Source organism: Indicator indicator, chromosome 2, assembly GCF_027791375.1.
Source record: "Indicator indicator isolate 239-I01 chromosome 2, UM_Iind_1.1, whole genome shotgun sequence".
NCBI lineage: Eukaryota > Metazoa > Chordata > Aves > Piciformes > Indicatoridae > Indicator > Indicator indicator.
In genome coordinates, this window is record NC_072011.1 from 53,209,198 (window position 1) to 53,228,453 (window position 19,256).

Below are 19,256 nucleotides of genomic sequence, written 5' to 3' on the forward strand. Positions count from 1 at the left end.
CCGGCGGCGTGAACTTCCCAGCCCGAGGTCCGTGCGGGCGGGGGGTGGCACAGGGGCGGGGGTGGGTGACACACTTGCTAGCAGTGGCTTCTTTTACGCTGGGGTCTCTGGTGCCTGATGGCAGAACAGGCGGCTCTCCCCTTCCTTTTAAAACAAACAAGAATTCCTCCGCCTTGGCTCCGTCTCCTTCAGGCGTGACGCCGCAACCGGGGCGGGCGGGCTTGGCCAACGGCCTCGACGCACAGGCCGGGCCGGAGTAGGCTAGGCCGGCATCAGCGGCGGTGACACGGCGCACCGCGGCGGCCCCGCCCCGCCCCGCCCCGCTCACCTGCTCGGCCCAGCCCCGCCCCGCCGACTCGCAGACAGGAGTCCCCCGTCAGGAGCAACAGAAACGCACCCGACCTTTCAGGGAGCGTCCCTGTCCCCGAGGGGCGTTGACCTACTCCCCCGCGCCCCGCAGCCACCGCTACCACTGCGGCGGGATCTCCGCCTCTTTGCAGCCATCCCCGTTCCGCGAACGGTTTCAGGCGTTTTGGCCCGTGCCGGCCCCCCTCCTCCAGGTGCTGTCGCGTTGCCATGGCATTTTCCGCTCGGACCGGGCAGGCGGCGCGGCCTGGCCGGGCCTGAGCGGTGGGGAGTCCGCGGGGCCGTAGCCTGTCCGAACGCTGATCTTTCCCTGCCCGCCGGCGGCCGCGGAGGACTGCGGGCCTGTTGGCCGATCTCCCGCCTTCTCCTTCCCCGCCGCCTTCCCCTTGCCCCGCCGCGGCTTCCCTCGACCGCGAGGTTCCGGCGGCGGTGGCGGGAGGCGGCGGCGGGCGCCGGCTGGAGCAGGCGGCGGGGAAGATGGCGGGGAACGGCGGAGGCTTTGCTGGCGCAGGAAGCGGGGAGATCATCCAGCTCAACGTGGGCGGCACCAGGTGAGCGAGGGTGCAGGGGCCGCCGCGGGGGTGGCGGGCGGACGGACGGACGGACGGACGGGGGCAGGGCACGGGCCCAGGCCGTGCTGGCGGGCCGCTGTGGTCCTGCGAGGCGGCGGGTGGCGGCCAGCGAGTCCCAGAGGGCGGGAGGAAGGGAGCCGCGCTGCTTTCGGCCGGCCGCTGCCGGGGGTCTACCCGAAGGGAAGCGCTGCCTGGCTGTGCAGGGCGGTAGGGTGGCTCTGGAGCCACTTCATCGCGGTGCCGACTCCCCTGGGACCTGTGCACTGGGGCTACGTTTTCTGGTGCTGCCTGTGAGGGGGCCTGAATAAAGATTCACCCAAGTACGTTGTAGGGGAGCTGAGCCAGGGGTACTCGGAGGCAGATACGGGAAGTGTTGACAGCCCAGCCTGGAGCCTGCCTGCAGCGTCTGGAATTTCTCAACACATACTCATATAATGTTGTCTTACGGACTCTCCGAGTATGCTGCTTTTTCAGGAGCAGGAGACAGAAAGCTTTGCTTTGCCATCGCATCTGTAGGCTTCTAATGATCAGCAGCCTCAGAAACTAAAGTATTAAAAGGATATAATAGAGCTAGTATCAACCAGAATAAAGAAATGTATTTGAATGTACAGTGGAAGTGTGGAAGACGGCATGTGTGGACATTTTGGCAGGCTGAGACAGAGAATTGTGGGACAGCTGTGATCCGAATCTGTGTGATAAATAGAGCAAATGTTCCTGTCAAAATGCTCAGGCGTGAAATCGTTGAGAATCCCGTAGCTAGTAATTAGTGAAGTAGTGTGTCTTCCTGAGTCTGCGCACAATGTGACACTAGCTGTAAGTAGTAGGAGCTACTATTAATATTTTAAGAGTTTTCTTGCATTACTCAGAAGGTGGACTCTTACAACTAAAGTGTGTGCTGCAGTCTTTCTTAAAAGAGGGTGCCATAAAAATTGATGCAGAATTCCTTTGTTAAAGTAAGACATTAAGAACCTGGTTCAGCACAGAGGAATTGCTTGTAACTTCCATAGGCAAAACTTGCCTTTAATGATGCTTTTGGGATAACTGATTTTTAGTTTGGACCAAATTTCATGTTGCACTAAGTAAGTTTCTTCAGTGAACTCTCTGAAATTACAGGCCAGTCAATCTTTTAGGTTTTTGTTACAAGTGAAATGACAAAGATTCTTCGATCTTATAATTTTAAATACATCTGACTTATTAAACACTTCCACAGAGAATAGAAAATTGTGTACAGGGTATGAATCAGGAAAGAAATACACATTCTCAGAGGACTTACCAACACAGAGAAGTATAAAGAATACAGCCAGCTAACAACTGCCTATATTTCATTGCTAGTCAAAGGTCTAGATTTTAGCAGGTATCATTTGGATTAAGGGGTAGGAAATGTGTACAGGGACATTTCCCTTTTAATGGGGAGACAATGTGCAATAGGTCTAGTCTTCTGTGTAAGAGAGTTTAGCCTTTTGCAAGCTCAGTTTCCCTTGGAGTGCCTGCCTTCTTTGAAAAATATGTCTGAGCTAGGTTTTTCAGCTTGCAAAGAGTGGATGATCTGGACAGCAAGAGGGGGAGCACAGGATACTATGCACATTTGCTTCTCTTCATTAGTTTCTGTTACCCTTACTAGAAACCTTAAACTCTTAGGTGTTTTGGTAGAGTTGCATGAGAAGGGTAGATCATCACTCTCCTCTGTCTCTGGCAGCAGTTACACTTTGGGGCACCTAGTAGAGTCCTAAAGTTTGTGTTCTGACACTAGGTTCTTCTCCCTGGCACTGCCGGAGCTGCTTTGTTGTGTTGATACAGCAGTTCATGGTCTCAGCTTTTGTGGATTCCTTTGCTGGGAGCACAGACCATTTACAAGTTATCAGTCACAGAAATTACTGTAACAAATTTAAGGGCTTTTCTTCACCTTTTATCTCTCTCCGGTTATAAGATAACAAGTGTAATAGATAATGAAAACATTTGTTTTAGAACTGACACTTTAGTGTGCCTATTTGCAATTGCATATATTTTCTTTAAAATAGCTGTAGATTGCCACCTGCTTAAGAGTAATTGAGGATATTGCTTTGAGTTTGCCTAATTTTCAGCATATGACGTCTGTCTGACCGCTGAATGTTACCTGCATGGTACTGCAGGTAGGCTTATACATGTCAATGTTGCTAGCTAGGCTTCTTTCAGCATCCTGGGAAGCAACACTCTTGTCTGGTTGTTTGCGTAGATGAATGTATATGTATTAAAAGTTCTAAAGTACATGTTAGTATGAGGTATTGCTTACTAAACTGATACCACAGTGCTAAATCACAGACAGAAAATCGTTATGCTACCTAAATCCACTGATTATGCAGAGCAATGAATTTGCGAGGACATGAACATGGAATCCGTTGAGGATCTTTTTCCTTTCATCCTTACTGTGTAGCTTGTTCTTCTGGCACATCTGGTCCACAACGTTAGCTGACTTAGGAGGTGCTAGAGTGGAACCCAACTGGTCAAAACATCAGCAAAACTTGAATTTCACACCTCAGAAGAGTTGACTGTGAGCCATGTGCTGAAATGCAAACATTCCTCCAGGTTGGAAGTTGGGCTGTAGTGTATAGAGAAGATAGTACCATTGCATCATCAGATATCAAACATTTATTCAGACATCCTGAATGTCTTCGTGGTCACATCAGACTTCTTTATTGCTTCATAATTAATTTAGCATTTATCATTCAGTGTTGCAATAAATGCCAGTTAGCTGTGGTTGTAGTACTTTTTCCATATCTTTCAGTTTATGCACACTTTCATGGGAAACCAAAAGTCCTCTGCAGTTTTTTCTTTCCTTTTTAATTTTTTTCCCCTCAAAATGCAAAAATAACTGAAAGTTATTTTTAAACATTTAAAGTATCAGACAATAAAAATCTCCAGCTTGTAAAGACCTCTAGAAGGGCTGAGTGGTGATGCTGCATCTATCCCCATAGTTTCAAGCAGTGTCTCGATTAATCTTGAATAAAATTCATGTAACTGATTTTTTTCTATTATGCACATACCATAATATAGTTAGCTGAATCATCTCTTAAAGTAGAGAGGTGATCTCTATTGCTTAGCAAAACTGCAAGTACACTTATGTCACTTTGCATTTAAATAGCAAAGTGCTTTGATTCTCTTTGTTTTGGAAAAGACTTTGTGCACATTTGTGCTTAGAATGCTGATACTGTAGATTTTCTGTTAAGAACAGATTTGTCATTGTTACACTTGCAGTGAGCAGCTACACAATCCATCTTTTATGCAGGATGGTAGTTGCATATAGCCTTTGTGTTTCTGCCTAGTAGGGCTTATAAAGTAATCTTTTTATTTATGTTTTTTTTTCCTCCAAAACTTGAAAATGCAAGCAGATAAATGATGATTAAGTACTTTTATTAAAAAATGTTTTTGTAATGTATTCCTGTACTATGTGGAAAATTGTCATGGAATTTTACTTCTGCATTTCTTTTTTTGATTCCCATTAATTAAGGGGTCCCCAAAGTTTTCTTGGTCATGGTACTAGTAAAAGGTTATGTAACAGTCAGAGAGCTGATGCAGAGTATAAGCTCTAGTCCAAGCTGCCAGTCCGGTTGTCTTCCTTCATGTTAAATCAAAACCAGAAGTATAGAGGAGTTTGTAGTTATTATGTAAAATACTGTCTTGCATTATACATAGCACTATAATTTATATTCTTTTATAATATTATGATTCAGAGTAAACATTTTCTTTTAACTCTTGTTGTGGACCTTGGAGGGTCCAAATAGCAAAATAACAAATAATTAAAATTATGGTAAAATAATAACTGAACCATATTACAGTCTTCTGCAGTGCACGGTGTAGCAGTTTGAGTCCTAGTAAGGGTAATATGCAGTTAATTAAGAATGTAGCACACTGTTAATAAACTTCTATTTTAGTGGCTGCTTTTTTTGGTGCATTTAACATTGATGAAGTACAAGAAGCAGAAATGTAGGATGCTTGCAACAGCATGTTACGTATAAAGAATGACACTCCTGGTGTCTCTGAACAGTCCTACTTCATACTGAAGGACAATTTGTGCAACCTTTTTTTTTGACTCTGTGCAGGCATTAAAGTGTTCTTAGACTTCCTAAACCCTTTTGATATCACCTTCGTAGGATAAGTAAAAATGTTTTAATACAGCAGACTTCCTTCAAATTTTACAGCTGATTCTATACTTTTAACTTTCATTTCCTAGGTTCAGCACTTCAAGGCAAACATTGATGTGGATTCCAGACTCCTTTTTTTCCAGGTATTTGTACTATATCATCACATTAAATAAAAACAAATTAACAGTAATGTAAAAAAATCCCAACATGTTCTCAGTTATTAATTTCTGCTGTAAATAATGTTTGGGTTTTTTTTTCCTCCTTAATTTTTCCCTTACCTCAAACAGTTGGACAGATTCATTTGAAATAAGCTGTTACCTAAACAGCATCTTCTGTCTTGAATGATGGCAGCTTGTATGTGCTGAAGAGTTGTCACTTTTTAAATGGAATATTAGGGAAATAAGGCTCCAAATTTGCAAGAATGGGAGATTCCACTGACTGTTTACTGTATTATCACTTGTGATCTTGTTGACTATACACAGTAACACTGCGTTTAATTGTTTTTGAATTACTGCTGTACCCTGAGTTAACTCAGTCTTTTGAGGCTTTCAACTTGTGGTACAGGGGCTGCTGAGGAATTGAACATTCTTTTTTCTAACTTTTCACTGCCATTACTACTTCTGGAGGTTGTGCTTGCATAATGTTTGCACCTGAGTAATTTTGTGCTGTAGTTGCTGTACTTAGAATCATAGAATCAATCAGGGTTGGAAGGGACCACAAGGATCATCCAGTTCCAACCCCCCTGCCATGGGCAGGGACACCTCACGCTACATCAGGCTGGCCAGAGCCTCATCCAGCCTGGCCTTAAACACCTCCCTGGGCAACCCATTCCAGGGTCTCACCACTCTCATGGGGAAGAACTTCTTCCTCACATCCAGCCTGAATCTCCCCACTTCCAGCTTTATTCCATTCCCCCTAGTCCTGTCACTACCTGATAGCCTAAAAAGTCCCTCCCCAGCTTTCTTGTAGGCCCCCTTCGGATACTGGAAGGCCACAAGAAGGTCACCTCAGAGCCTTCTCTTCTCCAGACTGAACAGCCCCAACTCTTTCAGTCTGTCCTCATAGGAGAGGTGCTCCAGCCCTCTCATCATCCTTGTGGCCCTTCTCTGGACACCTTCCAGCATGTCCATATCCCTCTTGTAATAGGGACTCCAGAACTGGACGCAGTATTCCAGGTGGGGTCTCACCAGAGCTGAGTAGAGGGGGAGAATCACCTCCCTTGACCTGCTGGCCACACTTCTCTTGATGCAGCCCAGGATCTGGTTGGCTTTCTGGGCTGCAAGTGCACATCGACAGCTCATGTTGAGCTTCTCGTCCACCAGCACCCCCAAGTCCCTGTCCTCAGGCTGCTTTCCAGCCACTCACTGCCCAGCCTGGATTTGTGCTTGGGATTGCCTCGACCCAGCTGCAGGACCCTGCATTTGGTCTTGTTGAACCTCATGAGGCTGGCTTGTGCCCACCTCTCCAGCCTGTCAAGGTCTCTCTGGATGCCATCCCTTCCCTGCCGTGTGTCTGCTGCACCACACAGCTTGGTGTCATCAGCAAACTTGCTGAGGGTGCACTCAGTGCCACTGTCCATGTCACCGATGAAGATGTTGAACAAGACTGGTCCCAGGACTGAGCCCTGAGGGACTCCACTTGGCACTGGCCTCCACTGGGACATGGAGCCATTGACAGCCACTCTTTGAGTGCGGCCATCAAGCCAGTTCTTTATCCATCTGGTAGTCCACCCATCAAACCCATGTTTCACCACTTTTGTCAACCCAGTTGATCTTAAACACATAAAAGGAAGTGCAAAGGCCAGCAATTTTGCTTCCTTACATTTAATTATTGTACTCTAGATTTCTTTCCAAAGAAAAGCCTGGCAGCTGACATAGGCAGCATTACCAGATCTGCTTCTGTTTTACTGAAATGTTCGGAAATGTCACCTTCTTTGAGTCAGTGCAGAAAAGGCACAAGGAGAAGTCCCATGCTATTCCCAAACCTGTTAACACTAAATATACTATGTAAGGAGGTCGTTTTGAAAATCATCCAGTACTGGAAACTCTCAGAGGTAGTTGTCATCCAGACTTGGATGGAATCTTGAAATAAAACTCTTGATGTTAGTTAGTTTGCTGCTTCTGTAAAACAAGTTTTTGGCATTGTGTTTTCTATACATCTAGAGCAAAAGTGTTTTTATCTGTTAGGAGAGAAGCTTCAAAGTAAAATTGTGTAAGAACTCATCCATTCAGTTCTTACCCAGTAAGTCCTTGCAGAATGAATTGTTCACTCTTCCTTTTTGCTATAGCATCTTTTACCAATTTACTATGTAATAACAAACTATGCAACCCTCTGGTTGCCTAGAAAAACTTTTCCATCCTTTCAGCCTTGTGTCTGTTTTCTTTGGGAATCTGAAGACCCTTATGATGCAGTTCTTATCCTCCCCTGAGGTGTGCATGTTTTTCAGGAGAGATGCTTGGCCCACCCCCAGCATTCTGCTTTATCAAGGCAGTCTTTGCTCAGTTACACTGTTTTACCAAAATGCAACCAACAGTGCACGCAAAGAGCAAACTGACTGAGAGTGTTGCTATCTTGTATTTATATTAGTACGTTTCTGAGGAACATCTAATGATGCTTTCCTGTGTTTCAGTTTACTGAGTGGAAGAATTTCAACACTGAAGGATGAAACTGGTGCTGTAAGTAATAAACCTACTGATAACATATTAATTTACTGTTATGGTTTCTGTTGGGCTATTTCCTAAAGAGTAGTTTGCTGTGGGTACTAGTGGGAGTTAACACTGCCAGAAATATGAAAATTGGTGACCTCTCTGGGTTTCATGGTTCTCATTTTCATTCCAAGATAACTAGAACAGTGTATATATTGTTGTGCTTATTCTGCATTGTACAGACAATGCAGAGGCAGCAACTGTATTTTTTTAAAAGGAAAACCTGCTAATTGCTATATTGCAGAGAGAGGTGTAATTGTCATTAGATAGGTATTGCCTATGTAGTTGAATAATCCCGACATGGAAATGTAGCTCTTGTTGGCCTATACTTATATAGCCAAGTGGCTGTTTCAAGTCTGTTTATATGATACTCTTAAATGGGAAGCTATACTTACATCAATGTTGTTGAGTGGTCATAAGGAACACAGGGACTTTGCTAGAATTGTAGTTGTAATTGACTTAACTAAAAACAATTCTAAACATATCTTGATCTTACTACATTTACTGCCTTCTGAACACACAATAGTAAGAGTTCCAATTTTGTTTGCCTGCTGTCTCATCTTCAACTCCTCTTTCCCATGCTCAGCATTAAAAAGCATTTTAGTTGGCAGATGCTGAAGTCCAGCAATTTTTCTTTGCAGATATTTATTGATCGAGATCCAGCAGCATTTGCGCCCATCTTAAATTTTCTTCGCACAAAGGAATTAGACTTACGGTAAGAAGTTCTAATTATTTCAAGTGAAAATTAATTTGAATGGATGCATTAGAAATGCTTAAAGTTAGGATTGGTCAGTTTTAGTCATCTGTTTGGGTGCGTAGTGTATGACTCTGCTCCCTTATAGTTCTGGGGCCATGTCTAGAATATATGCATGGTGTGGTGGAGGGCAGAAATGGTGGCCTTGTATTTTGTTAGTGGGGTCTTGTAATTTAAACCACTTCTGGGCCATGTGTTTGTTTGTTTGTTTCTCTATCTTTATTCTAATGAGGGATAATATTAAGATCATTTTGAAACCTCAAACGGCAACACGTTGAATATATTTGGTGGTAACTGTAACATTGTGTAACATCTAGTTACATAAAGTATTTATATTCAAGGTATTGACTCACTTTGTCCTCATGGTTTTTTGGTTGGCTGTTTTGATTTTTCTTTCTCTAGGGGAGTCAGTATAAATGTTCTCAGACATGAAGCTGAATTCTATGGAATCACTCCTTTAGGTGAGTTGTTGGCTTTTTTTGAATATGAGGTTGTCTCATATTTATAGTGTAGTAGTGACCCACTTACAAGTCTTGGGCAGTTGTGACCCTGAAGGATTTAAAAATTACTGAAACAGAAGCTTGTTTGAAATAATGTAGTGCTGCTTAGGAAGTAAAACTGGTCATGTCTGGTTTTCCTCCTTAGTGAGAAGGTTGCTATTGTGTGAAGAACTGGAACGCTCATCTTGTGGCAGTGTCCTTTTCCATGGCTACCTGCCTCCTCCAGGTATTTTTGTGTTCATGGTCTGTTGTTGCTTTAGTTTGTGGGTGTGACTGGGGATGCTGAGGTAGTTACTGTAGCTGTCAGGCTGTCCAGAGAAGGTTTCCCTGTGGAAAGATTAAGATGAATGGTTGAATCAAACATTGTTGTGATAGGAACTCAAGACTTACTTGTATTCTGTATGAAATAGCATATGTAGAGTACTGAGCAGGCAGTTGTGGCACGTTAATACTAAGCAGGCTGTGTTTGGGAGTAGAGTAGAATAGAGCTTCTACAAGTAGATTTCAGTTAAGTGTTATCATAGAACCTTTCTCAGGGTACAGTTACATTAGGTGTTCTATGTCTAGATGACATATCACCACAAATTAGCTTTCCTTAATAATTTGAGTACTTGCTAGGTTTTTACTTCTCAGTAGAGACGAATGCAATTGATGTGTTAACCTGAAGTCTAGGGAATATCTAGCCAATTGTTGACAATTTTTCTGGGGATAGTTCCTTAAATTGTAAATGTCAACGTTGAGAGCAAAAGCATTTTCTGTTAGGATATTGCTTAATTCTTACAGCAGATGAATTGGACTTTAGATCAAAACGCACAAGTATCAGTCCTTTATTTTGAAGTGAATTAATAGCTGTTATATTGCTAAAGTTTATGGAGTAGGTCAAAATAACCTCTTTTCTTTTACAGGCATTCCCAGTCGTAAAATAAATAATAATACTGGGCCTCTGGCTGATGTTAGAACTGGTCAAAACTGCACCGAAAGTGAGAATCATGGAGGTGGTGTCCAGCCTACACTTGGTGGTTCTGGGGCAGGTACAGTCAGGCTAGGTGAGAAATGTCAGGTTTAAACTGAAAACAAATTGCAAAGATGATTGTCATAGGAAATAAAACCTGAGTGACTATTTCTTGATGTAGTTTGTCATTCTACGTTTGCCTGATCTTAAATTGCTGAACACTTACTTAAACACTACTTCTTATACAGCAGTTTATGCTCGTTGCTGCAGAAGCATGCCAGGAGGCTGAGAGCAGGGCAAATCAAAGTTCTTCATGCAGACCTAGTATGGTCCCTTAGACAAATACCTTACACTGTAGTAAAGCTATGATGAAAACCAAAGAGACTTTGGTTTTGGTTCAGGATCTCCTTCCTGCTCTTGTGCATCTTTTTTGCTTTGGGTGCCTCTCTTGTCCTGGAAGAGTTGACTTTTTAGAGTAAAGGTAGTCTTCAGTTGCTCAATTACATACTTTCCATATAAAATATATGAAACCCTTAAGTAAGATAGGGTTGAATTCATTAATTTTCTAGCTTTTGACTTTGGAAGCAAAATGAAGCTGTTAGAAGTATATTTCTTCTACAATCATGTAAATTGTAGCTATGTTAGTAAAATCTAGAATACCTTAAAACGTGAGTCTATATCCAGGTAATACAAAAATAAGCCTTGAAGATCAGTTGCTGATTCTTCTTTGCAAGTTGCTGCAGGTTGGAAGAGGGCAGTCTCAGGGAAAATGAGATAGAAAATGCATTGTTTAGACATTAGTTCTTAGCGTATCAAGGCCAAGAGCTGGCTTGTGGAAGTACCATCCAGCACTTCTGCCAAACCTAACTTAGTTACAGATTGGAAACAAACAGTCCTGCTAGAAAATAAATGGAGGAGCTGTAGGAGTTCTGAGACACTGGAAATATTCATTGTAACAAAAGTCTGTAACAATAATATAAAGTTTCACCAACTATTTGGAAAGAACTTTTATGAGAGAATGCATTGTTTCTTATTTGATAACAATCCTCAAATTTTAACCAATTTAGCAGGTTTTGAAACCAAGGCGTGTACTTGCCTCTCTCTTTCTTATCAACACTTTTCATATGAACATTTACATTCCATGTAAGAACTGTAATAGTTGTAAGGATTGTGAGAAGTAATACCACTTGCTAGAATCTAGCTGAAAGTGTTGAGAAACTTCATTAGCAAAGTTCCTGTTTCATATTCTTTTGGAGAGCTCTATCCTGTTCTAAATATCTTTGCTCATCTTCTAGTGCCCATAACTTCTTTACTGACTTCAGGTCTGTTGTTGGTTTTAGGATTTCCTGTGGACCCACGGAAAGTCCTAATAGTAGCTGGCCATCACAACTGGATAGTAGCTGCCTATGCCCATTTTGCTGTTTGCTACAGGTATGAATATAGTGGCTTGTCAGGCTAGAGGAGTCATAAAAAAATTGAATTCTAAAAAAAATAATAAAAAAAAATTCTATCATTCTATACAAAAATTGATCGTGATGAGCAGAGCAAAAGGTTTGCTTTACTCTGAAATGACAGTAGATCATGCATTCAGTCTGCTCCTATAAATTGGAATTGTCACTTTTGCTTCTGCAACTGAACTGCTTGTTAGGAATTCAAATTTTGCTGCTTTTATGTCAGTTCTTGATGCTGTTGTAAAAGTAATGGTGCTTCAAAAGCCTGTATGAAAGCGGGCTTTTAATAAGGGATTGAAAACTGGGAAGTTAGACTATCAAAGAAATTGGAATAGTTTGTGGATTTTTATTACATAAAATGTACCTTGTCTTAAATTTCAAGGTTTTTGCTTTAGCAGAACTGTTAAGCACTTGCTACTTTACCTGGATGGCTGAAAAATGTCTTTAAGTATCTTCTACACAAACTGGCTATTTTTTAAGATCAGGTGAAAATAACACCTTCCTATTACAGAAACTATTTTCAGTTGACATCTGGTAATCTTGATTTAATTGGTGGCTGTCTTTTCAGTGAAATTTAATGTTTTAGCAAAATCTGTTGCCAAAAGCAGGCACTGCTGTCATAGTGTGGTTTAGAAGCAAAAGGGAGAAAAAAGAGTGTAATGTGAATAGCTTCTTTACTGCCAAGCTGAACCCATAGTTTGCTGTATAGAAGGCTAAATTACTTGCTTAACTTTGTAACTTAAATCACATCATGTCTCTTGTATTCACTGGTGCAATTCATTTTCTTTTAATTTGCACTAGATATAGCTTCTCTTGCCCTGCTAAAAGTTCCTGTTTTCAGTTCTGCTTAATACGGTCTGACTGGAGAAAGAGGCAATGATTTGCAATTGTCTCCATGCCAATTGTCCCCTCCTTAGGATTTTATCTCTGACTGTTTTCTTTGGTTGCTGGCTCACATAAGAGAGGGATTCTATCGCTTTCCTGCTTGGTAATATGCTCACTGAGATTGTTACCATTGAACTTAAGTCATTAGTGATGCTTTTGATGACACGTCAGGCTTGATTGGTTCCTGAAAGAGGGCACAGGTCAAGATGCTAATTTAAAATGCTGCTTTTCTTAAGAGTGACTCAAGATAGCAGTCTTGATTTGAATATCTTTTTCTTCTGGAACTTGGAGGAGCTCTAGGAATACAGTGGTGGAATTTCTCCCCCTCTATGCAGCTCTTACACAGCTTTGGTAACGCTTTTGTCCCCTCTTCGCTGTGTCTTACTACATGTTTGTTTTTATTGCTTGACAAGTGACTATTTTGAATATCTTGTGTTTGAGGAGACACCATACACTTAGAACTACTTCGCTGTATCCACAAATCTTAATATAGTTTGCTTACACTATTAAGCTGCACTTGAATGATGTGATTTTTAGATCCTTGTCAGGATTACTTGAACATAATATCATCATCTGAATTTTACCCACTTCTCAAAGTAAGTGGTAATTTGTAGTGGTCTGAACATTCAAGCCTATGCAGTAAAAAATGAAATATATTCAGAAGTTTAGTTGGCGACTTGCTTTTATGCTGCTTGCAACAGATATTATTTAAATACTTGAGATAATTATTTTACTAAAGATAGTTATTTTAGTAAAAATCTACAGCAAAGCACAGTGCATCCTAAAGCTAGTTTTTTTTTTTCTCTTTGAAGTATGACAGAATTCTTCAAAACTTGATAACAAATCTTGTCTTGGTTGTGTTTGAAAGCTCAAAGATATTGCAGTCCTGCTCCTAAGTCACTTCAATACAGTTTCTTCTGCATGCTGTAGAGGTAGACCACAGTGATCTGTGGTGCTGCAGAATGCAATGCTGAATTGAAAGAACAGCAACTGGCAAAAAATACTATAGCTACGTTTCTGCTTTCCATGTTAATGTTTATACTTAAAATACTGTGGTCTAGCTCAGATACAAAGTATCTAAATTGTTGCCTAAAATTAATCAGTTAAATTGTAGCTTTCTGGCATCCTAGAAGTCTTTAAAATTGCAGAGCCAAATGATTCTCCAAAAATCAGGCTTCTAGTCAATTTAATAGTCTTTTTATAATATACCATAAACAGAAAATGTGATCAGATAACACAACTTTATGCTAGAGCATGATGTGTGTCTTCTGACCTGATATGTATGACACCTTGCCTCTGGAAATTATAATAGAGATTTCTGAAGATGCGTCATCTTTTGGCTAACCCAGGCTTTCAATTGGATCATCCACACTGGTTCAAGCTTAGACTGAGATATCTATTTCTGAATCTCTAATGTTTGCTCCCCGTTCCTTTGTTTGCCCTTCCAGAATTAAAGAATCATCTGGGTGGCAGCAGGTGTTCACAAGTCCCTATCTGGACTGGACAATTGAGCGAGTGGCTCTCAATGCAAAGGTGGTTGGAGGACCTCATGGAGACAAGGATAAGATGGTTGCAGTTGCCTCGGAGAGTAGCATAATCTTGTGGAGCATTCAAGATGGTGGTAGTGGAAGTGAAATTGGTAACTATAATTGTTTGAGCTTTTTTTTTGTGTGTATATATTTAACTACAAAGAAGTCTGTGCGATCAGCAGGGTTTGGTAATCAGTTTCACAAAGTGATGAGACAAGCCGTAGTAAGCGATGTGTTGGAGCATATTAACTTTCTCCACTGTGCTGGAGGAATATTTCTCAAAAACAAGAAGGTGAATATTGAAGACTGTGTACTGAACAGACACTAACTAATACTTACTGTTCAGTTCAGCTGGAGTTTTTGTGTGAAGATGCAAATTAGAGTTAAACTTTTCCCTGGACATGCATTTGAATCTAGGCCAATAGCTCAGAGGAACTGAATTTCCTAGATGGAAAGCTACAGATACTGAGAGATTATGCTGTTTTCTTTACTTTGCCTTATTAAAGCTGTATTTTTACACAAGATAATAAAAAGGTTTTGGTTCTCTGTCAGATGTAGTTCATAAAGGTAAAAAGAATAAATTTTCATTTCCAGGTTACAATTGGAGCGTCTTTGTAGAGACAAAAATGCACTTTGCTGCCTTAACCATACAGGATTTGCTGCTTGTACGTCTTGGCACTGAAGGATATACAATTAGGGAGGCTTTAGAAACAGTGAGAAGACATTTTCAGAAGTAAATATTCCTTAGTACTGATCTGATGGCTTGTCTGGCTCACTGTGCCAAATGCAAGGCAAGTTCGGGAGGCAGTGAAGGGAACATTACTATTAACTTCCTGTAGCCTAATCCCTGGTGTTTGAATTGCCCCTGTTGTGCCAGTACTGTCTGTTTTCTCTGGCAGCGGATACTGCTAACAAAGTCTGACAACAGTCTTCTTATGTGGACACTTTTCTCTGAAACTTAATGCTGGTTAATTTGTGATCTCCACAGTTGAAGTAATGAGAATTAATGTGGTCATTAATTCAGGTCAAAATGACCAAATTCAAGTTTTGGTCCATGAGCCTTCAAAGGAAGTGCTTGCTTGAAAAGATACTCTGGCAGTTTCTAGCTATGTTAACAGCTGTTACTTTTTTTTTGTGCTTGAATTAGTGGAAGCACCAAGTCAGACTTGAAGATGGAGAAAAGTAAAGGTCTTCCATGAAATGATACTGCTTTTTTTGCTTGTGATTCATCAAGTTCATGTGTGTAGTCATGGTCAGCAAAACAGAAGAAGTTCCATTGTATTAAAGGAAAAAAAAAAAAAAGTCTGAAAGGTGTGTCTAATGTGAAATACCTCTATTAAAGAGGGAGTAAATACTGTACTTGAGAAGCCTTTTCTTCTGTTAGGCTCCCCTTGACCAAATTTTAAAGACCAGGAATGATCAGCACGCATGACAGCTGTACTCCTGTAATAGGCACTGCTTTAAGCACTATGCTGTTACATTCCTTTTGCATTTTGTGGTTTGACTTAGCTGCTTGTGTTACCTTGGGATTTCCAGTAAGAGAAGTGAAGCAATATCGTGGATTTTTGGAAATCAAGTGCAAAGAAATACCAAACCCATAAGTGGACGTTTATTTCAGATAGAAATTCTAAAATATGCCAGTATCAAAAGGTTCTGATAACTCTGAGTAGAACTGAATGTGACAACAAAACTGGAGGATATACCCTTACTACACAGGCTGTAGTGCATTGAAGTGACTGTGAGTCAAAGGAAGTGCCACGTGGGGTGAGGGGAGCAGAGAGAAAATGCCCTCCAGGACTGAGTCTTTAGTCCAACTAGCTGAGTAAAATGTACTGTTCCTTTTTTTGAATAATAGGCCATGCTTCTTCATTTGTAAAAAGAAAAAAATCTAAAATCTGCTTGTGTCTAATAAATTATCACTTGAATATAGCTGTCTTGTTTCCTTGTAGTGGCAAATGCCTGCTGTCCTCCTTTGTGTTAGAGAGAGAGGGAGTACATTAGCATCATCTTGTGAAAGAAACTGCGTGTTCCAAATAGTCATTGGAGCCTGATGGCACCATTCTCAGAAAAGTGTGTGGGCTGGCATGTGTATGATAGAGCTCTCCCAGAGCACTCTCTCTCCTTTCAATATTGCTTATATTTGACACTGCTGCTGGATTGCTTCTGTAATATGTGTTTTACTGAGAGGGACCCTTAAGACAAGAGCCTGTCATTATGTGTAGCATCGTCTCCCCTGTGGATGGCTCTCAAGATTGTTGAGCCTAAGCAGGACTGACACTTCACATTCCTCCAGACCATTCAAGCTGTCTTCCTTGATTTCCTTGAACCTCATCCTTCTCTGGAGTAATCAATTCTAGTTGTTTCTGTGGGTTTCTTTATTATTGCCTTTTTCATGTGCCCTGTACTGCTGAATCTTATACGCATCAAATACCCTGGAAAACAGTTTAGCATCCTAATTAAAACATAAGTATATACTGAGCTTCCTGAGGTTCCTTTTTGAGGTGTAACTGAGGGCTGCTTCTTGGTTAGAAATGGCACTCTATTTGCCTGAATTTATCCAAAAACAATGTTGGGAAATTTTCCAGTAATTGGGTACTCTTATTTTGAAGATTTCTGCTTCAGTTAAAGTATATTAGTGAAGAGTAATATAAATATGTAGAATGAGCAGTATAGAATAGGAAACTCTTGAGTAAAGCTTGACATCTGGTAGTGTAATGTATCCCCTGTAGCAATGGCTTTTGTAGTTACCAGGCAGTAAAACTTAGCCTGGAATTACTTACAAACTGAGTTACTTACAGGGCCATTTTGCTGGACTTAATGGGTGGCAAACTTAGGTATTATCTTTAACTTTTTAAATTTGCTGTAACTTTTAAGTACATGGTACAATAAATAGACAAAATGTAGTATGCTATCCAGGTTTGCAGTTCAATTAAAAATACTGGTGAGACTAGAAGGCTCGAAAGAGAGGACAGATTTTGTGGAAAAGCTCAGATGTTAAGGTTTACCACAGTCATCAATATCTGGCATGCTTTGCAGTGTTGCAATTTTTATTAAGGTAAATGCTTTTGATGCCACATTTCCTTTATTTGGAAAGCCAGTGTTTGCTAGTAAGTCTTACCTTCCAGAGTTTGAGTAGTATGTGATGATGAAACTGGTGAAACTGGTTTCCTACATAGCTGCTATTTCTAGTAGTCTGTACTCTCTACTCATGGCCTATAACCAAAGATAAAAGATCTGGAGATGAAAAGAGGAAAAATAGACTTGTTTTTCTAGGTTCAAAAGAGAGATTTGAATGTATTCAAGTAGTGTCACATTGGGGTTGTTCCATCTTTTCCTAAGAATAAATCTTGTAGCTGTATTTAGTTTCTAAAAACACATTTTCGGACTATACCTATTTGATTGGACTGAGAAAAAAAAAAGTGGTGAGGACTTGTAATACTTTAAAAGGTAACTGCAAACTAGTATGGAGTAAATTTGTCTTGTGAATACCATGAAGTTACTGCTTCTTAAATGATGCTTAAAAGTCACAGATTAGCAAAAAAAAAAAAAATCACAAAACAACCACAAAATTCTGCTTTGCTGTAATAGATTTTTTTTTTAACACCTTAGGATGTATAAAGCCATTTGAGAACTTGATGGCTGCAGAAAAATAAGGAATGCATCTTTTGCATAGTTTCTTCTTCCTTGTCTTGCCTCCTTTCTCCTTCCCAAGTAATGAAGGCATCAGCAGAGAAGACATAATTTAATTTAATGGAACCCAGTTTGCTGCTTGAATGGTACCTCACCTAGCACCCTGCAAACTCAGTTTTGGCTGTTCTTGCTGCTGTAGCAAATGTGACATATGATAACACTGGAGAGATTCCATTGTTACTGTCTTTTTCTCTTTATTTTAGATGAGCTTCACAGACTCTTCATTTTTTGTAGGAGTGTTCAGTCTTGGAGTCCCTGTAGATGCTCTCTTCTTCATTGGCAACCAGCTGGTGGCTACAAGCCATACAGGGAAAGTAGGAGTGTGGAACGCTGTGACTCAGCATTGGCAGGTGTGTTCACTTCAATTTTCTGCATCACTTTGAATAAGCTGGTATGTCTTTCTAGTAAAAAGAGACTAAAATAATCTAAAAGCATGTGTGAAATACCTTCCTGTCACAGGTAGTCCAGCCTTGACTTGTGTTACGGAGTTTGCTGCCTTGATGTCTAAATATTGTTCCTGTGAGCAGAATATCAAATTGTTTGGTAGTACTACCAAGCATGCTTTCTACAGGCTTTCAAATAGAAGGATGTGATATTATTTGAGAGTAATGAATGTCAAGTGTGTGTGTGTGTTTAAACTTCCTTGTGAATAATTAGATTTGCCAAAATTCACTAGGATCATAGGAAATAGAAAAAATGTGTGGCAGCAACTTCTAGACCATCAGAAAGAAGAAAACAAGGCAATCTGATATCTGGGGATCTCGAAAGTTGTTTTACAGTGGGAGACTCTTCTTCAGAAGACATATAAATGGTGCTTTAAGGATGTCTGTCTTGCATGTGGATGCTTCTGGCTGCACTGACTTTATTTCTGCTGTCAGCACGTGTATCAGATAGAGAGGTCCTTGGAGTCTGTATGAGTCTGAGAAAACAGTCCAGTATTCGTGTGAATAACAAAGCTTGTAATGCAGCCGGACATACATCTTTGTGGCACAGAACTTGGATACAATAAAAAAAAAAATCCCAAAGGTGCCTTGCAAGTCCCAAGAGGCAGAACCGACCTGAGGCTGCTGTACTCTTTGCTGACTAAGTTCTGATTCAACCTTTAAGTGACAGTACTACTAACAAATAACACAGATAGTAAGCACGGGGTAGCACTGCTTCTGCAGCAGACAGACATGTTAGTATGGTCTTGAATGAAGTAAAACATTATTTAAAGCTCTACAGATACCTTGCAAAATTGTTGGTTAAGAGACAACTTAATGCTATATGACAAGCTGGCATTTGACAATATTTTCTAGAGGAGCAAGTCATAAGGAATAAAACCTGATGTTCCATTCATCATCTTTGTTTCCAGGGGGAGCCACAGAAATCTTTCCAATCACATTAATAGTTCTTCAGTTTGACTGGCTATTCCTTTGGTGAAAGTATTTTTTGTTGAAGGGTAGTAAATCTTTCAGAGGGACTTTTATGTCATAATGTCCTAAACCCAAAGTTTTTGGCTTGTTGTTTTTTTTTTTCCCTAGAGGGTTTGAATAGCTTTCTTTTAAACAAACAAAACCAACAAACAGAACACCCAAACTAAAACAATAAACGAAAACTAACCAGTTTCAAGGTGCTTTCTGTACCTTCTGCTGGTCTGTTAGTAAGGAGGGAAGAAAAAAAAATCTTCCTGTAGATATTTGGCTCCCTTTAAAACACATCCTTCCCTTAAAGACCTAAATAGCAGGGTTGTAC

At 40.7% G+C, this 19,256-nt stretch overlaps 1 protein-coding gene across 1 annotated transcript in view; it reads left to right on the forward strand.

Annotated features, from left to right (window-relative positions):
- Positions 1 to 843: 843 nt before the first annotated feature.
- The window catches only part of KCTD3 (potassium channel tetramerization domain containing 3), a 28,135-nt gene continuing 9,722 nt past the window's right edge, over positions 844 to 19,256 (forward strand). Inside the window, exons 1-10 of the mRNA XM_054395198.1 lie at positions 844 to 917; positions 5,146 to 5,199; positions 7,686 to 7,731; positions 8,403 to 8,476; positions 8,918 to 8,976; positions 9,161 to 9,241; positions 9,921 to 10,061; positions 11,308 to 11,398; positions 13,752 to 13,942; positions 17,757 to 17,872. Coding sequence (XP_054251173.1) covers positions 844 to 917; positions 5,146 to 5,199; positions 7,686 to 7,731; positions 8,403 to 8,476; positions 8,918 to 8,976; positions 9,161 to 9,241; positions 9,921 to 10,061; positions 11,308 to 11,398; positions 13,752 to 13,942; positions 17,757 to 17,872 — 927 coding nt within the window. The remainder of the gene's footprint in view (positions 918 to 5,145; positions 5,200 to 7,685; positions 7,732 to 8,402; positions 8,477 to 8,917; positions 8,977 to 9,160; positions 9,242 to 9,920; positions 10,062 to 11,307; positions 11,399 to 13,751; positions 13,943 to 17,756; positions 17,873 to 19,256) is intronic.